The following is a 15,766-nucleotide window of genomic DNA, read 5'->3' as shown; positions in this document are numbered from 1 at the left end:
AAGGATCTGCTCCTCGACCATTAATAATTTGGTTTTGTGTAACTAGACTTATGCTTATAAAATGAACCAAAATCATCTCTTCAGTATTTAAATTCCTTTAAATCTAGGAGATATCTAGAGGAGGTTAAAAGTACCTATATGTGCACTCAACACCAATGGCTGTGCTTAATAAATCAAACATATGAAGTGATGAAAATGATGTGTGTAAATATTATTGAAGAAAAAAATAGGAAACACTCATGATAAGTTGAAGAAATTTTCAAAAAATTAAGAAACAGAATAACACTGTGTAATCTTGAGCTACTCCCCTTGCATACTGTGATAACATCTTTAATTATGTGATACCGTGCTATTTTTTTCTACAGGACTCCTGCCTCAGTCAGTGCAGAGGATGGTTAGTGATTTCTGAATAAGTGGCTATTTGATACTTCATTCTGTCTTCATATTCCTCCACACCCACCCTTTATCCCTATTTACTACAAATTATTTAAATCCTGATCTGAATCAGAACTATTTCTTCATTTCCTGGAGTGTTTTTACCTTTTTGTAGCATCTATGTGATTCAGAGACATTAATAGTTCTTTTTGTTGAGTTTTTTTTTTTTTTATGAGGTAAAATATTTTTCACCTTGTTTCTGTCTTACTCTCCAGTATTCTGGTATTTGTCCATTCTGCAAACCTATGCCTTCCTGGGATCTCATCCTAATCTCCCACTTCCAAACATGTAGGTTGGATCTTGTCAAATCAAGTCTCCTGTTCTTGCTGCCAGGCTACCACCATGAAATTTTAGAAAATAATAATAATTTCCTCTTAGTTTTGGTGCCTGTCACTCAGAAGAGAGCCACAGTCATTTTTTTCAATGTCTTGTTTCTAATTATGCACTTAGTCTGTTGACTTTAAACTCCTGAAGTATTCCTTATGGAGTGTTGTGTTTAGTTTTGAGCTCCCCCGTTAGTTCCCATGCACATTAACCTACTGATGAGAATCCAGCAGAGACAAACAAGGTGATTGAGGAACATGATGTGTGAGGACAGGCAGATGGGATGTTTCAGCCTTTGTAAGGCTAAACTCTTTTGTAACCATACAAGTAGAGCTTACTGCTGACTTCAGTTTTCCAATAGTAAGTTAAACAGCAGGTTGAGAGAGGTGCCCAGTGGCAGGATAAGAAACAGTTGCAGCCATGGAAAGCTACAGTTAGTTAGATCAAATAATTACATTTAATGTCTTTTTTGTGGAGTTGTTTTGGTTTTTGGTAATTTGTGTGTTGTTTCTTTTTCCCCTACCAAGTGAGTGGTCAAATACTGGAAGAGATTTTCCAGAGAAGTTGTGAAATCTCCTGCTTTGGAGATTTTCAAAGCTCTGTTGGAGATGACCCTGAGCAACCTGCTCAAACTGTATCTTCTTCAAATGTGTGTGTATGGCAGAGGGGATTTGGGCTAAATGACCTTCAAAGCTTTCTTGGAATCTAAATGATTCTATATTAATTTAATGTCTCTGTCCTCTAGTTTTCCATTGAGAAATACTTACCAATGCTAGAGGCCAAACTTTTCATTCTAGTTCTTTGGAAACACACAGGTGGATAAATGGAACAGATTAACACAGTCTATTCCTTAATGATTTAGAAAAGTGTATCTGGATTAGGCAGTGCAAAAATTTTTTTAAAGAACATTTTGCTTTTCTTTCCCCTCCCCAAACATCACACACAATTTCAGTGATGCAATTTGGAGCATGACTGTTCTATAACCATCTCCCTCACCCACCCCTTGCATTTTGTGCAAGGTACATGTTCAAATTTCAGTGATTTTAAGCACCTTACCAATGCTGTAATTAACCTTTGATTAGATAGCTATTTATAGCTACATTGATAGATTTTTTTCGCCCAACAGAATTTAATAAATGACCATGTTAATCTTGTGTGTTTATTTTCATTTTTTAGGACCTGCCAACACGAGAAACGATTGAAGATCTTAGAGGTATTTTAAAGGCTTTATAAGTCCTTAAGCTGTTGTTTAATCATTGCTTGGCACAAGAAGTAATGGCACAGAGGACTCCATGGCAGGTTCTGTTGTGCCTCCTGTTAGGATTGAGTTGAGGAGCTAGAACTAAATTTCAAGGATATTCTAACAGACTAAGCTTTCTCAAACGTCAGCCAAGCTGTTTGGGATGCAACCCTTCAAGGGGTGTGCAAATATCCCTCCCCATTTTGATACAGGGAGATGAAAGAGCCTTGCCGCACATTCTTAGGAAGCTCTGAGCTCTGTAAAGCATCAAACTAGAAGTTAACACTTGTATTGCATCCTTGAACATGTGCTGTAAACTTCTGTTGTGATTGTCAGCCTTTAGCTGTGTTGTATATTCCAGCACACCTTACTTTGCCTACACTTCCATCTCACTTGAGATGTCTTAATATTTTAAATCTTGTTTTGTTTTTGTTAAGGCTGATCACCATATCCTGTGTGACCATTTAGGAATTGCAGAAAGTGATGTAGCAAACCTGCAGCATTGGCTTATTCTTTCTTTCACCTCTCCCTAAGTGGGGTTAGTTCTGTAAAACATTTTGATTTTGAAACTAGCTGTTTCTTCAGCTTTTTGACTATGCTGCTATGTTTCTCCTGACTTGGATGGAGTCTATCTTGCTTTTGTAGTATTTCATATGTAGCTACCAAAAAAAAGCCCTTGTTGCTTTAGAGCTGTTTTAATCAGCTGCATCATCTGTGCTTCCTTTGCTCTGCTCTGGATCGGGTTTTATTGGTAAAAGATCATACTTTAATAATGCTTAGTGTTCATGTGAGACCTAATGCCCAAATGTTTTTTCTTAGGCGTTATGGTACTAGAAGATCAGGCTACACCACCAGTTTCATCTACCTCACCCTGTATCAAAGCAGATGTATTACCTGTTTCTACAACCTCCGGTTCAGGTGCCACCACATCAGCAATAGCAACAAAACCAGCTGCCATGGAAACATTTCCTGGTGATGGAATAAATGAAAAAGGATTGAATGGACAGCCTTGTGGCCACCATGGATCCCAAGATATTCCTGTGGACAGAGACGTAGCTAAAAACTTTTCCAATATTTCTTCATCACAAGGTGATATTTTAAGGACTGGAGTTTCTTCAGAGCCATGGGACAGTGAAAATTCAGTTATTTCAGACCATTTAAGTAATCCTAAAAGCTACAAAAGAGAGAAATTGCCAGATGGATCACCACAGACAGGTTTTACCAATAACTGCCCACAGTGCAGTGCTATTGCAACCAAAGAGCACGAGCAGATGGAAAGCTCTTGCAATGCTGGTAATAGCCATGAGGACCTTGATTGCTCAGACAGTGAGACTGCCATTGCACTTGTGGACAATTCTCTTCCTGGAGACCAGCTGTGTGAACCCATTAAAATTGTCATCACAATGAGTACTACACCAAACACCACCCTTAGTGACCTACCAGGCTCTGTCCACTTGCAGGCCCTGGAAAGTGAGAGAACAAGCTCAGCCCTTGACTCTGGTGTAGTTAGAGCAGGCTGGTCAAGTCAGCAAACTAATGAACAGCTCAAAATCCCTGTTATCACGTTTGACCTGTCTGATGACAGTAAAGCTAAGCCTTGCTCAGAAGTTAGTGAAAGTGACAGAACTCCAGAAATGTTGAGGGCAGAGCTGTCATCCAACCAATGCTCTGGCTATGAATCGGGTGATGCAGTAAAGGAGCTCAGCAACCCAGCAAATACACCTCTAGAAACTAACACTTGTTCAGATCCAAATCAGGAGAATGCTTTGGAAAATGTCCAGACTGTGGATTTAAGTTCTAAGGAAGACTTGCATAACCTAGACCCGCAGTCCTGCAGAACTGCTCATGAAAAGAGGCACATGCGGGTGTTGAGTGTAGACAGTGGGACAGATGTGCTTTTAAGTAAGAATTTTGTGGAGGTATCTGACAAAGAAAAGACCTTACCAACCTCTAAATCAGATCTAGAAGCTAAAGAAGGTCAGATGCCCAACGAATCTAACTTTCTAGAGTTTGTCTCCCTCTTGGAATCCATTAACACCTCAAAGATGAAGACGTCTAATCAATCCACTGTCAAAACGGAGACAACAAAGGAAAATGGGCTTGTTGGAGGTATTATGCACGGATTACAATTCTTTTGGAATGAAGATGTTGTGAAGAGTTTGATTACTTAGAGCAGCTTAGCTGGATATCTGTAGTAAGGCAAATTCCCAGAGGGAGACTGGTTTTGCTAATAGGGCCAGGGTAGGGCTGGACTTGGTGGGACAAAGTGGTTTAGTGAAAGTGTGTGATGGTGTCCACTGCGGTTTTAAAATATTTTTATTTTCTTGAAGAAAACTGTTTTTCTTCCTCTAGGAAACTAGTGATAAGCTTAGTAGGTATCCGTTATTTATTTAGTATTCTTTACTAAAATAGTGTGCCTGGATTGTTGGAATACCAGAAGTATGCAAAAATGTGTATAACTATAGCATTACACCTGCCCTTGCACATCTTACCAGGTGCATGTTGAGGAGTTGTCTGTGTGCCTCTAAGTATGAAAGCTGGAATTGTCACTGGAGGTGGTTCAACTTTTAGCTAACACATGTGTGCACACATACCTATATTTCTAAATTTCCTGAATGGTTGTGGGTTGGATTATAATTAAAAAAAAAAAAAAGGTAAGAGTTCTCATTGGGGAAGAGTTTTGATTTTCAGTTGCTTAAAGTTAAAATATTTGCATTTTAAGGATGAAAGTTTGGTGGCTGTTTTCAGTGAAAGCCCTCAGTGTTTTAATTAAAAATAGTATATTGCCATGCAAATTTCCATTTAATCAAGAGCACATTTGTTTATAACAAAATCAATCAGCTAATTTAAAAACCTATATGCAGTATAATTTATAGATCTTGTATAGAAATGTCTGGTTTTAATCAGCATTGTCATTGCTGTCACTGGACTCTGTGACCCTTTTCTGTTGGGAAGGACTGTTGTTGGTAGTGTCTCTAGCCACCCTCCAGCAAAATTAGTAGGGCCATGTAATGAGGATGTGAGATAGATACAGTGCAGTGCAGGCAGATGCAATCTCGGGGTACTTCCCCAAGTGATCAGCATGATCAGTTTAGAAGATCTGAGTCAAAATGTAATAAGGCAACCTGTATCTTTCCCTTCTCCAAAATGTTTGGTTTACCTTAGATCCTATAACAAGCTGTTTTAAGAAAGCCTAAGAGGATTCAGTCCCAATACTTAGTTTGCATGGAAGGTAAGAAACTTCATGGTACCCTACAAGAACAGCTTGGCCCTGCTGTTTGTCTGCTCCCTCGTATTCTACCAGCTGGCTCCTGGAAGAACCTTCCATTGCATGAAAAATGCCCAACTGAGTTAAAAGGTCTTTAAAACTATTGTGAAATGTCTGCTTTTATCTTGTTAAAAAAATACATAGATTTATCTTCTCAATGTGTCATTTTCTTTTAGATTCCATTTACCTTTCACTCTTTCTCTAAGTCTGCCATATCCAATGTATTACACCCTCATCTCATTCCATCTTTCACCTGGGTCCATCTTTTCTTCCACTTTCTCTAGTTCTGTGCCTTTCCTCCCTCAATCATCCCTTCTCATTTTAGGCACTACTCTTCTGTGCCACCTCCTTATTTCTCTTCCTTTTCTTTTCTTTCTATTCTTCCTAGCAATGACCCTGTTGCTGGTTTAGGCTTTTCCATTCTGTTGAGCCCACCTAAAGCTGTTGCCTCCCCACAGCTTGCATTCACTTCTCCTGCACTTACCCTCCTCTCAATTCCTTCTGATGAATTCTGAGGAATTGAGAGAAGGGTAAGTGCAGGAGAAAGGAATTTTGCTTTTCTTAGACTTGCTGCCTCTCTTCTGCTGTATCTTACCCATCTCTCCCGCCTTCTCAGGCTGTTTATTCTTCACTGCAGTTTCTGTCCTTCTCTATCAAGTTTATCAGCCTGCCCTGCTGGCTCCAGTCTGTGCTCTGGTTGCCCAAGACAAGTGCTGAGCAAGCCCTGCTTGTCACCTGAGCCTGCTGAGCCCTGCTGGATTCCTGGGGTGCAGAGTCACCTGCCTGCACAATGCACACAGCAACATGAGGGGTGCAGCAAGCAGATTGGGATTTTTTTTTTCTCTGATCCTCAGCCATAACAAGGAGTGTTTACCCAATGATTGTACTTCTGACTGATGTGACTTGTAAAGAGAATTTTAGAGGTGAATTTAAATGAAAATTCAAAAAGAGAAACTGCCTAAAAAGGCCTTTCAGACAAGTACCCTCAGAAAATATGAACAGGTAAGGTTGCTGCATGAAAGAAAGTAATGGATGATCAGGATGTCAGACTCAGATTCCACAGTAAAAACAAAACCCAAACCCCAACCCCAAAACTTATGCATCTGTGTGTAGTTGTTGTGCTTTAGATCTGGTGAACAAGATTCCTATACAAGATAATGAGGGAACAGAAGAATTCTGTTCTTCCCTCATACCAAGCTCTCATTTAGCAACTTGAACTGAATCTCAAAGAATCACAGAATGGTTTTGTTTGGAAGAAACCTTAAACATCTTCTAGTTCCAAACCCTTGCCATGGACAAGGACACCTTCCACTAGGCCAAGATGCTCTAAGCCCCGTGCAGTCTGGCCTTGAACACTTCTAGGGACGTCCACAGCTGGTCTGGGCAACCTCTTTTGGTGCCTCACCACCCTCACAGTAAAAAATTTCTTCCTAAAATCTATTCTAAATCTTCCTATTTCTATTTTCTGAAGTCTGTACTTCTGTAAGATAGTGAAGTTGAGCTGCATACCTGTGTAATTGTCTGTTTGCAGTGTGGGCTCAGCAAGTGTCATCCAGAAACAGAAGAGGGACTGGAAAGGGGGTGCCCTGCATGAGCAGGGATGGCAGCTGTGGATTCTGCACCTTGAACTGGTGCTGTGGGAAAAAGGAGATTCAATCTGAACTCCATGAGCTTGGGAGAGGTAGTTCAAAGGCAGTTATATTTAAGAGCAAGTAGGCTTTGTTTTCCAGCCTAGTCAGAACGTGCTGTTTGTTAAAATAAATTACTGTCATTACTGGGAGCTTCCCCTTTGCAAGACTGAATTTTAGGAACGAGAAAGCCTTTAATTTGTTTACTGCCTTGCAATTGCAAATATGCTTTAATAATATAGTATCTTGGAACAGATCTGAATAAACATTATTCCCACATTAGAGGGGTTATTAAGAGAAGTGTGTGTGTGTAGGAATACACAGTCAAGCTATGCACCAGTTGTTTTGAGGGAGGAGGTTGGTTCTGTTTGGTTTTTGTTCTTTTAACCTTGCATACTGTTTAATTGGCAAAAGTTAGCAATAGATGTCTTGTCCAAATGAGCATGAAATGCCCCCCAGAAAGATTTTTAATAGGCAGTGTGAAAAACTTGGCAAATACCTGGAAAGCTGGATATTCAGAGCTGTGCGAAAGAAAGCTGATATTTTGCATAATTTGTGGAAGATGGGGAAATGTGCTCATCAGAACTGTCTGGCAAGTGATTGAATGTCATGGATGGGTCTTTGTTATGGGTGGTCCCTCACAGAACTTGGGTGTTCTGTGGAAATAGAAGAGCTACCATCCCAACCACATAAGCCTTTGCCAGCAGACAGCTTGGTAAAGTGCAGTATGAGAAAATGAAAGCCTTTCTTTACACTTCTAAGGGTGCCAGATTTAACCTGTTAAAATACAGGATATAAAAGCTCTCAGAGCTGTTCTATAGCCACTCCACCTCTTCTAGATTGTGAGAAAATACCACTGACACTGTTGCTAAAACTGACTTTCAGACCAGAGTCCTTTCAGTTTTGAATCACACTTATACCACCCACATGATGAAAGTTTGTTGTAGGGCAACTGCAGAATTTTTTCAGTCTTTGAGAGGTGTAAGAAAACTTGGGTTTATTGGCTGCTTTGGGTCCCTCTGATGTGTTCTGAACCAAGTAAGAGCAGTTGTGCATCAAACTTAGGGCAAAACCTCCTGTAGGTCCCCTTTGGCACAGCTGGCTTGTAATCTAGGACAGGCAGTATTATCACCCAGGGAGCAAAGCCTGCTGTGGGAGTGGTGGGGACTGGCACAGGAGAAACTAAACCAGGGCTGCATGGCCCGAATTTAGATGTTTTGCAGGCTCTTTTTAGAAAAGGTACTCATTCTGGGCAGTGCACAAACCACAACCTCGAGTGAGTTGTTCTGGATCCCAAGCAATTACCATTCTCCTATAAAAAACTAAACCATACTCCTGGGTATTTTTAGACTTTTTTTTTTTTTTTTTTTTTCTCTTTGCATGTGGGAATGAGGACTGTCACATGCCATGTAGTTAGGAGAAATAGGGATCTTGTGCATTGAGTCACTGGTGCAGTTGACAGTTGAGGTGGGAAGTGACAGCAGGTGATTTTGCTGGCAGGTGGGTGGCACCTAGGAAAAAAAGCCCTGCCTGGTGCTAGCTCATCTATTGGGGTAGTTGTGTATCACCCCTGACTCTTGTTCCAGAGAGGGGCCACATGGCTTCTGATGCACATCTTTGGATGTGGAAGAACTGGTATGCAGAGCTCTGAATCTGATGCTCAATGTGTAAGGCTTGGCAGGTTAAAATTTTAAAATTTCAGTCTTTAAGTTGAAGAAGTAGTAGTATGTATGATGCCAGTCTGACATCTGAAAAAAATTTAAAAAAATATTATTTCAGAGGTCTGTGTTCTGATGTAATTGGTAGGTGTTGTGATTAGGCTACTAATTCCTAGCTCTGCTGCTGACACAGGAGATTGTTTCAAACAAGTCACTTCCTGTAGCAGGTACAATGCCTATTGCTAGTTTTTCCTGCTGCTTCAGGATTAATGTGGCAATCCTCATTAATGGCTAATGCCATGTGCTGCTTCAGTGTCCATGCTGGACTCTTGTAGCAATTATTGGACGGTGTGGTATTCCCTGGGCGCTCCCATTGTTTGGTGGGTGACCAGCTTAAATGGCAGTTTTTCCTTTTCATGTATTTGTGGCATAATAGGCAAATTTGAGTTGAGAAGAAACTGCTAGTTGGTGAAGAAAGGATTAAGGATGTTCTTAGGATTTATAATCCACATATATGAATGGCAAAGTTCACAGCTTGTAGAACTTTGGTTTCATGCTGGTACTAACAAAAGCATAGAGCGATTTGAAATTATTTATTTGTGGCTGAACAGGCAGCAAATGTATTTGAAAGTGAAAATTTTTCTTTCAGAGCATAATGTTGTTGAAAGAAGTGGATTCTGTAGCAAAGCAATTAATGAACAGAAGAGAGACAGGCTTAATTAGCTTAATTCTGCTTGCCCAAGTTTCAAACCAGATGGTGTTTGAAATTATGACAGCAGTGCATTTTGTTTTACAGGAGTGAGCTATGAAGGTTGGGATAGGGATATGTAAGTAAAAAATGAGGAAGAAGGTTTGGAAGACTCCAGTAAGGGGCTACAAATAGTAAAAATGTTTTGGAGTAAAGTTACAGAGTAAAAAAATTTAATTCTAATTACCTAATACTAAGGCAACTTTAAGGTTGAGATACACTGATAGTTGGTTGTTGTGATTACTGTATCACAGAATTAAAGAATGTTTTAGGTTGGAAGGGGCCTTAATAAATATCATCTAGTTCCAGCACCCCCCACCCTTCTCCTTGGGCAGGGATGCCTTTCACTAAACCAGGTTGCTCAGAGCCCCATCCAACCTGGCCTTGAACACTTCCAGGAATGAGGCGTCTGTAGCTTCTCAGGGCAAGCTGTACCAGTTCCTCACCACCCTCACAGTGAAGAATTCCTTTCAAATATCCAGTCTAAACCAGCCCTCTTCCAGTTGAAAGACATTCCTCCTTGTTCTATCATTACCCATTCTTGTAAAAAGTTCCTCTTCAGATTTCTTGTAGTCTCTCTTCAGGTACTGAAAGGCTGCAATTAGGTCTGCCTGTAGCTTTCTCTAGGCTGAAATCTCAGCCAATTCTCCCACCCTTTCCTTGCAGGAGAGAGATTCCATCCCTCTGATCATCTTGATGGCCCTCCTCTGGACTCACTGTATTAACATATGTACAAAGGCTGTTTCGTTTCAGCTGTAAAATTGTTCACAGCCTCCTTCTTGAGTAGAACAAGGGTTTGTCTCTAGGATATTTAAAATCTGTTCCACCAGTGAAAAACTTACATAGCAAAAGAAAGTATGGTGCTGTAACCTCTTTTAGATTAGGAGTTCATTTGTCAGCACTGGGATGGCATACTTGTAAGTAATGTTGGTAGGCTGATAAAAGTTGTTAGTGCAGAAAAAATGTTTACTGAAAGTATCTTATGTATGAGACCTGTAAGAATTGTTCCTTTTCATAAGTACTTTACCACAGTAACTTAAGCTTGTGTCTTGTGTTCTGTCAAAATATGAAAATGGTGTACAGACCAAAACTTGGCTGTTTATGCAGGACTCTTCTGAATCACCTTGCCAGAAGACTGATTTGGCCACAAGTCCTGATAGCTACACCTCACATGTCTGAGTCATGTGGCATATAATTTCCAGATAAATTATGTGCTTATTGCAGAGCCTAGGTCTGATCTTGATACTACTGTGAGCCCAGCTGTTCATGAGCTGGAGACGTGTGGAGCAGTGGATAAGGGTAAATGGCACAGGGAAAAGTGCAAGTACACTGCCATGTTGTCCTCTTTAGTCTGCTCTTGCACTTGGGAAAGGTTTTTCCTGGTGCTTGAGCTTTGCCAGCACAATTTCTGTGCAGGGAGCGTTTGGTGACGTAGAGCTGATTGCGTACTCTGACAGGGCACTCCTAGTCTAGACACCTCCATCTTCATTTAAATACTGAAGGTGTAAGTCACCTGGAAGAGGAAGAGTAATAATCTTGACAACAGTCACAAAGCCATCATGGCCCACTCTTCCAGTGCTGGAAGTCCTCATCACCATGGGATTGTCTGATTGGCATATAAAGCCTGTAAGAAGCAGTATGTTTAGGTTTTTGTTATTATGACTCTTTACCACAGCAGGAAAAAGAAGTCTGCAAGGTTTGTGGTTTGGAATGGAAAAGAGAGAAGCATATTCCGAAACCACTAGATAATCAGATTTTAAAAAATCTTTTTAATTGTTCCAGCCCTAAAGCTGGTTTGGGGCACTCTGGGACCAATTAGGTTATTTAAACCACAGTTTCTGATCTCTATCAATTATTCTTACAGTTTGAACAGCCCAAGCCTTTAGGAAGGTCATTTTGATTAGGTATCTGTGGCTCCATCACCGCCCACAGGTATGGTTACATCATTAAGGGGGTGCTTCAGTAATGACACAGTTTAAGCAGAAACTGGAGTTTAAATCTTTAACTAGGAAAGGAAAAAATTGTTATCTCTTCCCCTAACTGCTTTTTTTCTTTTTTTTTTTCCCAAGATAGAATAAAGTAGACCTGGAAGACTTATTGAATTTTGCCTCCATGCACAACAAAGTATTTTCTATACCAAACTTGTGCTTCTTTCATTGTATTTATAGTTTTTATAGCACAGGCTTTAGGGTGTGAGGGGCCTTTGTCCTATGAATTGAAACAGCTGTAGAGATGTTTTAGCTCATGAAGGTAGGTTTGTTTATAGACATAATGTATTGGTAGATCAGCAGATACAGCGTGAGGAAAACAAGACAGATGATCTGAAAGGTCTGCATATGCAAAAGCTTGTTTACTTTTTTCAGTTTTATCAGCTGACCTTATGAAAGATAAAACATCTTTTTATAAGCCTTCTTTCTTTTTAATCCTTAGACCAACTTAGATATGACACCACTGTTTCTTGACTGGTGATTCTTACAGGTTAGGATGGTAATTATACTGAGAGAAATATGGTTTATTATACATATGAGAAATTAGGGCTAATTATACATATGAGAAATATGGCTTAAGATACAGAATTTTCAGTGGGCTGAAATTTTTTTTCCTTGTTTTTTTCCTTGATCTGAGGTGTTTAAACAGCAGGTATTGCAATAAGTCTGGGTAAGTAAGTTTCAGTACACTTTGCTTGGGGCAGGAGGCTACAGGATTTACTGAAGCATCTCCAACAATCACCCCTTTTTTCCATTTAAAGCATTTAATTGCACAACTGCACAGGGTGGTGATGAAATCACTGTCTTAGTTGCACTTCAGAACCCTAACAGGTAATTGTTTTGTTTTATAAACAAAGCACAGTTGAAAAATGTTTCACTATTCACCATGAATATGTTGTACACATATACATATATGAAAAAATGACATGCATGTGTAGAGAGGCAATATAAATATAATTGGTACTCAAAGTAGTAGAAATTGGACAAATACTTCATGTGTATTTTTAAACCTATAGTTCTGTATTTTCCAAGCATAGGATAATCTGTTCTGAAATTGTTTTGCCAGTTTGCCTTTTGTCCTGCACCAGGTGTGTGGCCAGTGAGGAAGAGAGATTAGGCAGCTATCTGCTTTCCTGTCCAAGAGCTCTGTTTCCTTTGAAGGTGCTGCTTTCCCTTCTGTGAAAGGGGAATGGGCCAGTGCTTCTGCTTTTCCACTGCCAGCATACACAGTTTGGGAAACAATTACAGCCCCCAGGGAAGCAGCCTCTTACCATTCTAGATTAGGAACAGATTGCTTCCCTCTGAAACAACAGGAGAAGCAAAGCAGAAATTCTCTCTTGTTTGTCCTCTACTTCACACAGTGTCTTCTTGAAACAGCCCAAGCATAAGGGTCAGAGTACCTTCTCATCCAGATTTGTGGTTGTATTGTTTTAAGTAATGGTAGTGCTTTCCATAAAACTAGCAAATACTGCAGTGTTTTAGATTTCCATTTTTAGATGCTCTTGTTCAGTAGTTAATGAACGAAACTCTTGAAAGTCATCTGTGGAGAGTGGCTCCACTTCACTGCCCTGTTTTCCAGATAGCCAGATGACGGAGAGAAAAGAAGAAATGGTGGGAACAGAAAAGCACTGTGAGCAACTTCCTAAACAGGAAAGATCAGATGTACAAAGCCAAGATCGTGCTAGTACTAGTCCGGTGCTACCAGAGTCTGCCAAATTTGCAGCACTGTAAGGCCAGTTTACTTTACAATTTTGTACTTCAAAGATATGATGTAAGCTGTTTTGTTTCACTGAGTAGAAATGACATAAACTTTTAATTAACCTTTCTTTTTCTTTTATTGAGAACAAGAAAAAAGTTCCTCATAGTAGTTTTGAAACATTTTTGTGTCAAGTTACCAGGGCAGCAGGCAAAGGCAGATAATCTACCGGGTAACTTCTCAGCAAGACAGTTCTGTCTTGCAAGTAATAAGTGGACCTGAGGCGTCTGTGCAAGATGAGCTCTCCGTGGATGCCATGCACGTGTTCATAGATGAAAATGGTGAGTTTATCTAGTTGGGATAATTGCAATGCATGAGGAAATTTCTGAACACTTCAGATATCCTGGAAGGATATTTCTCTTGTCTGTTACCAGTTGCATGTTTTTCTGTGTGTGTGGAAAAAAAACCGGCTTGGTATTTTAAAGTCAGATGAGCAATAAATAGAGTTTTCCAAATCCACCAGTGACCATCACAGACCTGAGCCTTACACAGTGCTTGAAGTTTATCTTCCAAACATCATCCTCAAAAGATGCTGGCTAGGCCAGAAGACAACTTCTGTCTCGTTGGAAGAACCCCTGGCATTGTCTGCCTGACTAGAAGTTTTGCACTGACCTGGCTGGGCAAAATATGTCTCCTTTTTACAGTTTTGTTCTTCAGCTGGCTCAGACTGACCTCTTGGAGTGGTGGTGCTTCTTGTATTTGGAGTTGTGATCTGCTACTCCTTTAAAGAAAATTAATGAGTGACCTAGTCTTGCCCCATGCATATAGTGGGGATGCCACTGCTCTGAAGCTGTTCTTGGAGTCTGAAGCTGCAGGATGGGTTTGAGCCCTGTTTAGTGCCCTTTGAGGTACTGGCTCATACCTCTGAAAGACAGCTGTCCCAAAAGCCCTGTTTCCTTTAAAGTTACCTTCAAAACCAGCATGGAGTGAGTGCTCGTGGTACTGGGTCTGTGACCCTGGGGATACTTTGGTTTTCTCCTGTTCCTCCTGGCTCTGCTGTGGCCAGAAGGGCAGCAGCTGCCAGTGGGGCAGGTGATGCAGCCTCTGGGTCAGCCAGCAGCCACCCTTGGCTTTGTGCTCCTCTGCAAACAGGGAGGAGCTGTGGCTGCACTTCTAGCAGAACTTTTTGCTGCTTTGTATCTCCTGACCTCACCTTTGTGAATGGAAAGAGGGAAATCTGATTTCACATTTTGTGATGAACTTACATTAATCGATGTGCTTTGTGTTTAATTTACATGCCCTTTAAATATTCACTGTGACTTCTGTGGTTCAATTTTCCAAGGTTTTCAGTTGTTCAAATGTTAATTTGCTTTCTGAAATCTAAAATGAGCCTAATGCATAGACTGAAAAATATATATTTATAAATGTCCTTGACACAGAATGTGTATTTTATAAATTTTTGTGTACACAAATAATTGTATCACTGAACTGACTTTTTTCCCTCTGTATTTTCTAAAGGAGAAATCAGATCCTGCTATTTAAAAGCTGGCTGTCAGAAGGAAGGAAATTTTAGACATCAGCTATCAAATTGTGATTGTATGTCAAATGCTCAGTAAGTAAGCCCTTATTTTTAGAAACATTGAAAGTTTTCATTGCTGGAAACTATGAAACTGCACCTGTGAAAGATGCATATGAAGGGGAGTAGTAGTGAATAAATGTGCTAACCTTTTCTAGAGAAGTCAAAGCAGGAAATTTTTTTTGCTTTCTGCTAAAACACTGACAGCTTTATAAGAATATAGAAAAGAAAAAGTGAAAGTGAAAATTGGAACTATGCACTTGGCTTTATTTATTTTCTGGGACTAGCCAAAGTCAAATGTAGCTATTATAAATGAAATTGTAAGCAAAGTAAGTGGGACCATTCTATCAACCTTGTCTTGTTTGCTTCATTTACCTGTTGCATTCTTTACAGATTTTTAGTGCTGTGTCTGTATCGGTAATTGACCTGTGGATTCTGGCAGTAGGGCCTTTCTCCTTGCATTAAATCTCTAATGATAATTTGCTGTTCCAAACAATTTTCTTTTTTTGGTAGTTCTTTTTGGAGTGATCCATATAAATCCTGTATTTATTACTGTGGCTTCCACACTCTTCCATGTGATCTGTTGTTTGCATATCTGTAAAAAGAATTGTTGTAGCTATTCATAAGTATTTTAATGAAATAATTTTGGTTTCCATACTGTTTTACAGCATTTAGAGAAGTTGAGTGAGGGAGTGAGAATGGTCTTTTTTTAAATAGCAAATATTGTTCTTCAAGTGTTTGGTTTTAGTGGTACCTTTTGAAAAACTTGGGACCATGTTAAAAACAGCATTAGCATTTTAGATAGAATGCTAGTATGAGATGAGAATAATGCTTTCATTTGTCAGTGGGCAAAGAGTAAAAAAATAAGAAAAAATTGACTAGTAGAAATGTTCTGTCTGTCTTTAGCAAAATAACCCCTTTCCCCCATCCTGGTGGAGTTCAGTTTTGACCTTAAAAATCAAACATTTTACTTGGGTTCTCTTTATTTCTTGCAACTCTGTTTGTTTCACTTTGCAGAGAGCACTCTTCTGCTCCCCTTCCTCTAACTGTGAATTTGAATCTGTCCTAAATTCAGAAATAGTTTTCTGTCCCTTGACTTTTTTTTAATCAAAGGAAGGACCATCTTCCTTCTCATGTAAGAAGTCAGTCATGCTGAATCTGCCTTTGCCAGATGCTTATGTGACACCTCTGTCTTGGTTTGCAGG

At 39.8% G+C, this 15,766-nt stretch overlaps 1 protein-coding gene across 1 annotated transcript in view; it reads left to right on the top strand.

Moving 5' to 3' along the window:
* PCNX2 (pecanex 2) overlaps positions 1–15,766 on the top strand; it is a 153,282-nt gene that overhangs the window by 9,310 nt on the left and 128,206 nt on the right. The window contains exons 4-8 of the mRNA XM_058021546.1: positions 1,936–1,972; positions 2,819–4,108; positions 12,869–13,016; positions 13,181–13,326; positions 14,504–14,597. Coding sequence (XP_057877529.1) covers positions 1,936–1,972; positions 2,819–4,108; positions 12,869–13,016; positions 13,181–13,326; positions 14,504–14,597 — 1,715 coding nt within the window. The remainder of the gene's footprint in view (positions 1–1,935; positions 1,973–2,818; positions 4,109–12,868; positions 13,017–13,180; positions 13,327–14,503; positions 14,598–15,766) is intronic.

This window comes from Melospiza georgiana, chromosome 3 (genome assembly GCF_028018845.1).
Source record: "Melospiza georgiana isolate bMelGeo1 chromosome 3, bMelGeo1.pri, whole genome shotgun sequence".
Classification (NCBI taxonomy): domain Eukaryota; kingdom Metazoa; phylum Chordata; class Aves; order Passeriformes; family Passerellidae; genus Melospiza; species Melospiza georgiana.
Note: the sequence above shows the minus strand (reverse complement) of the source record. Positions and strands in the feature narration are given on the sequence as shown.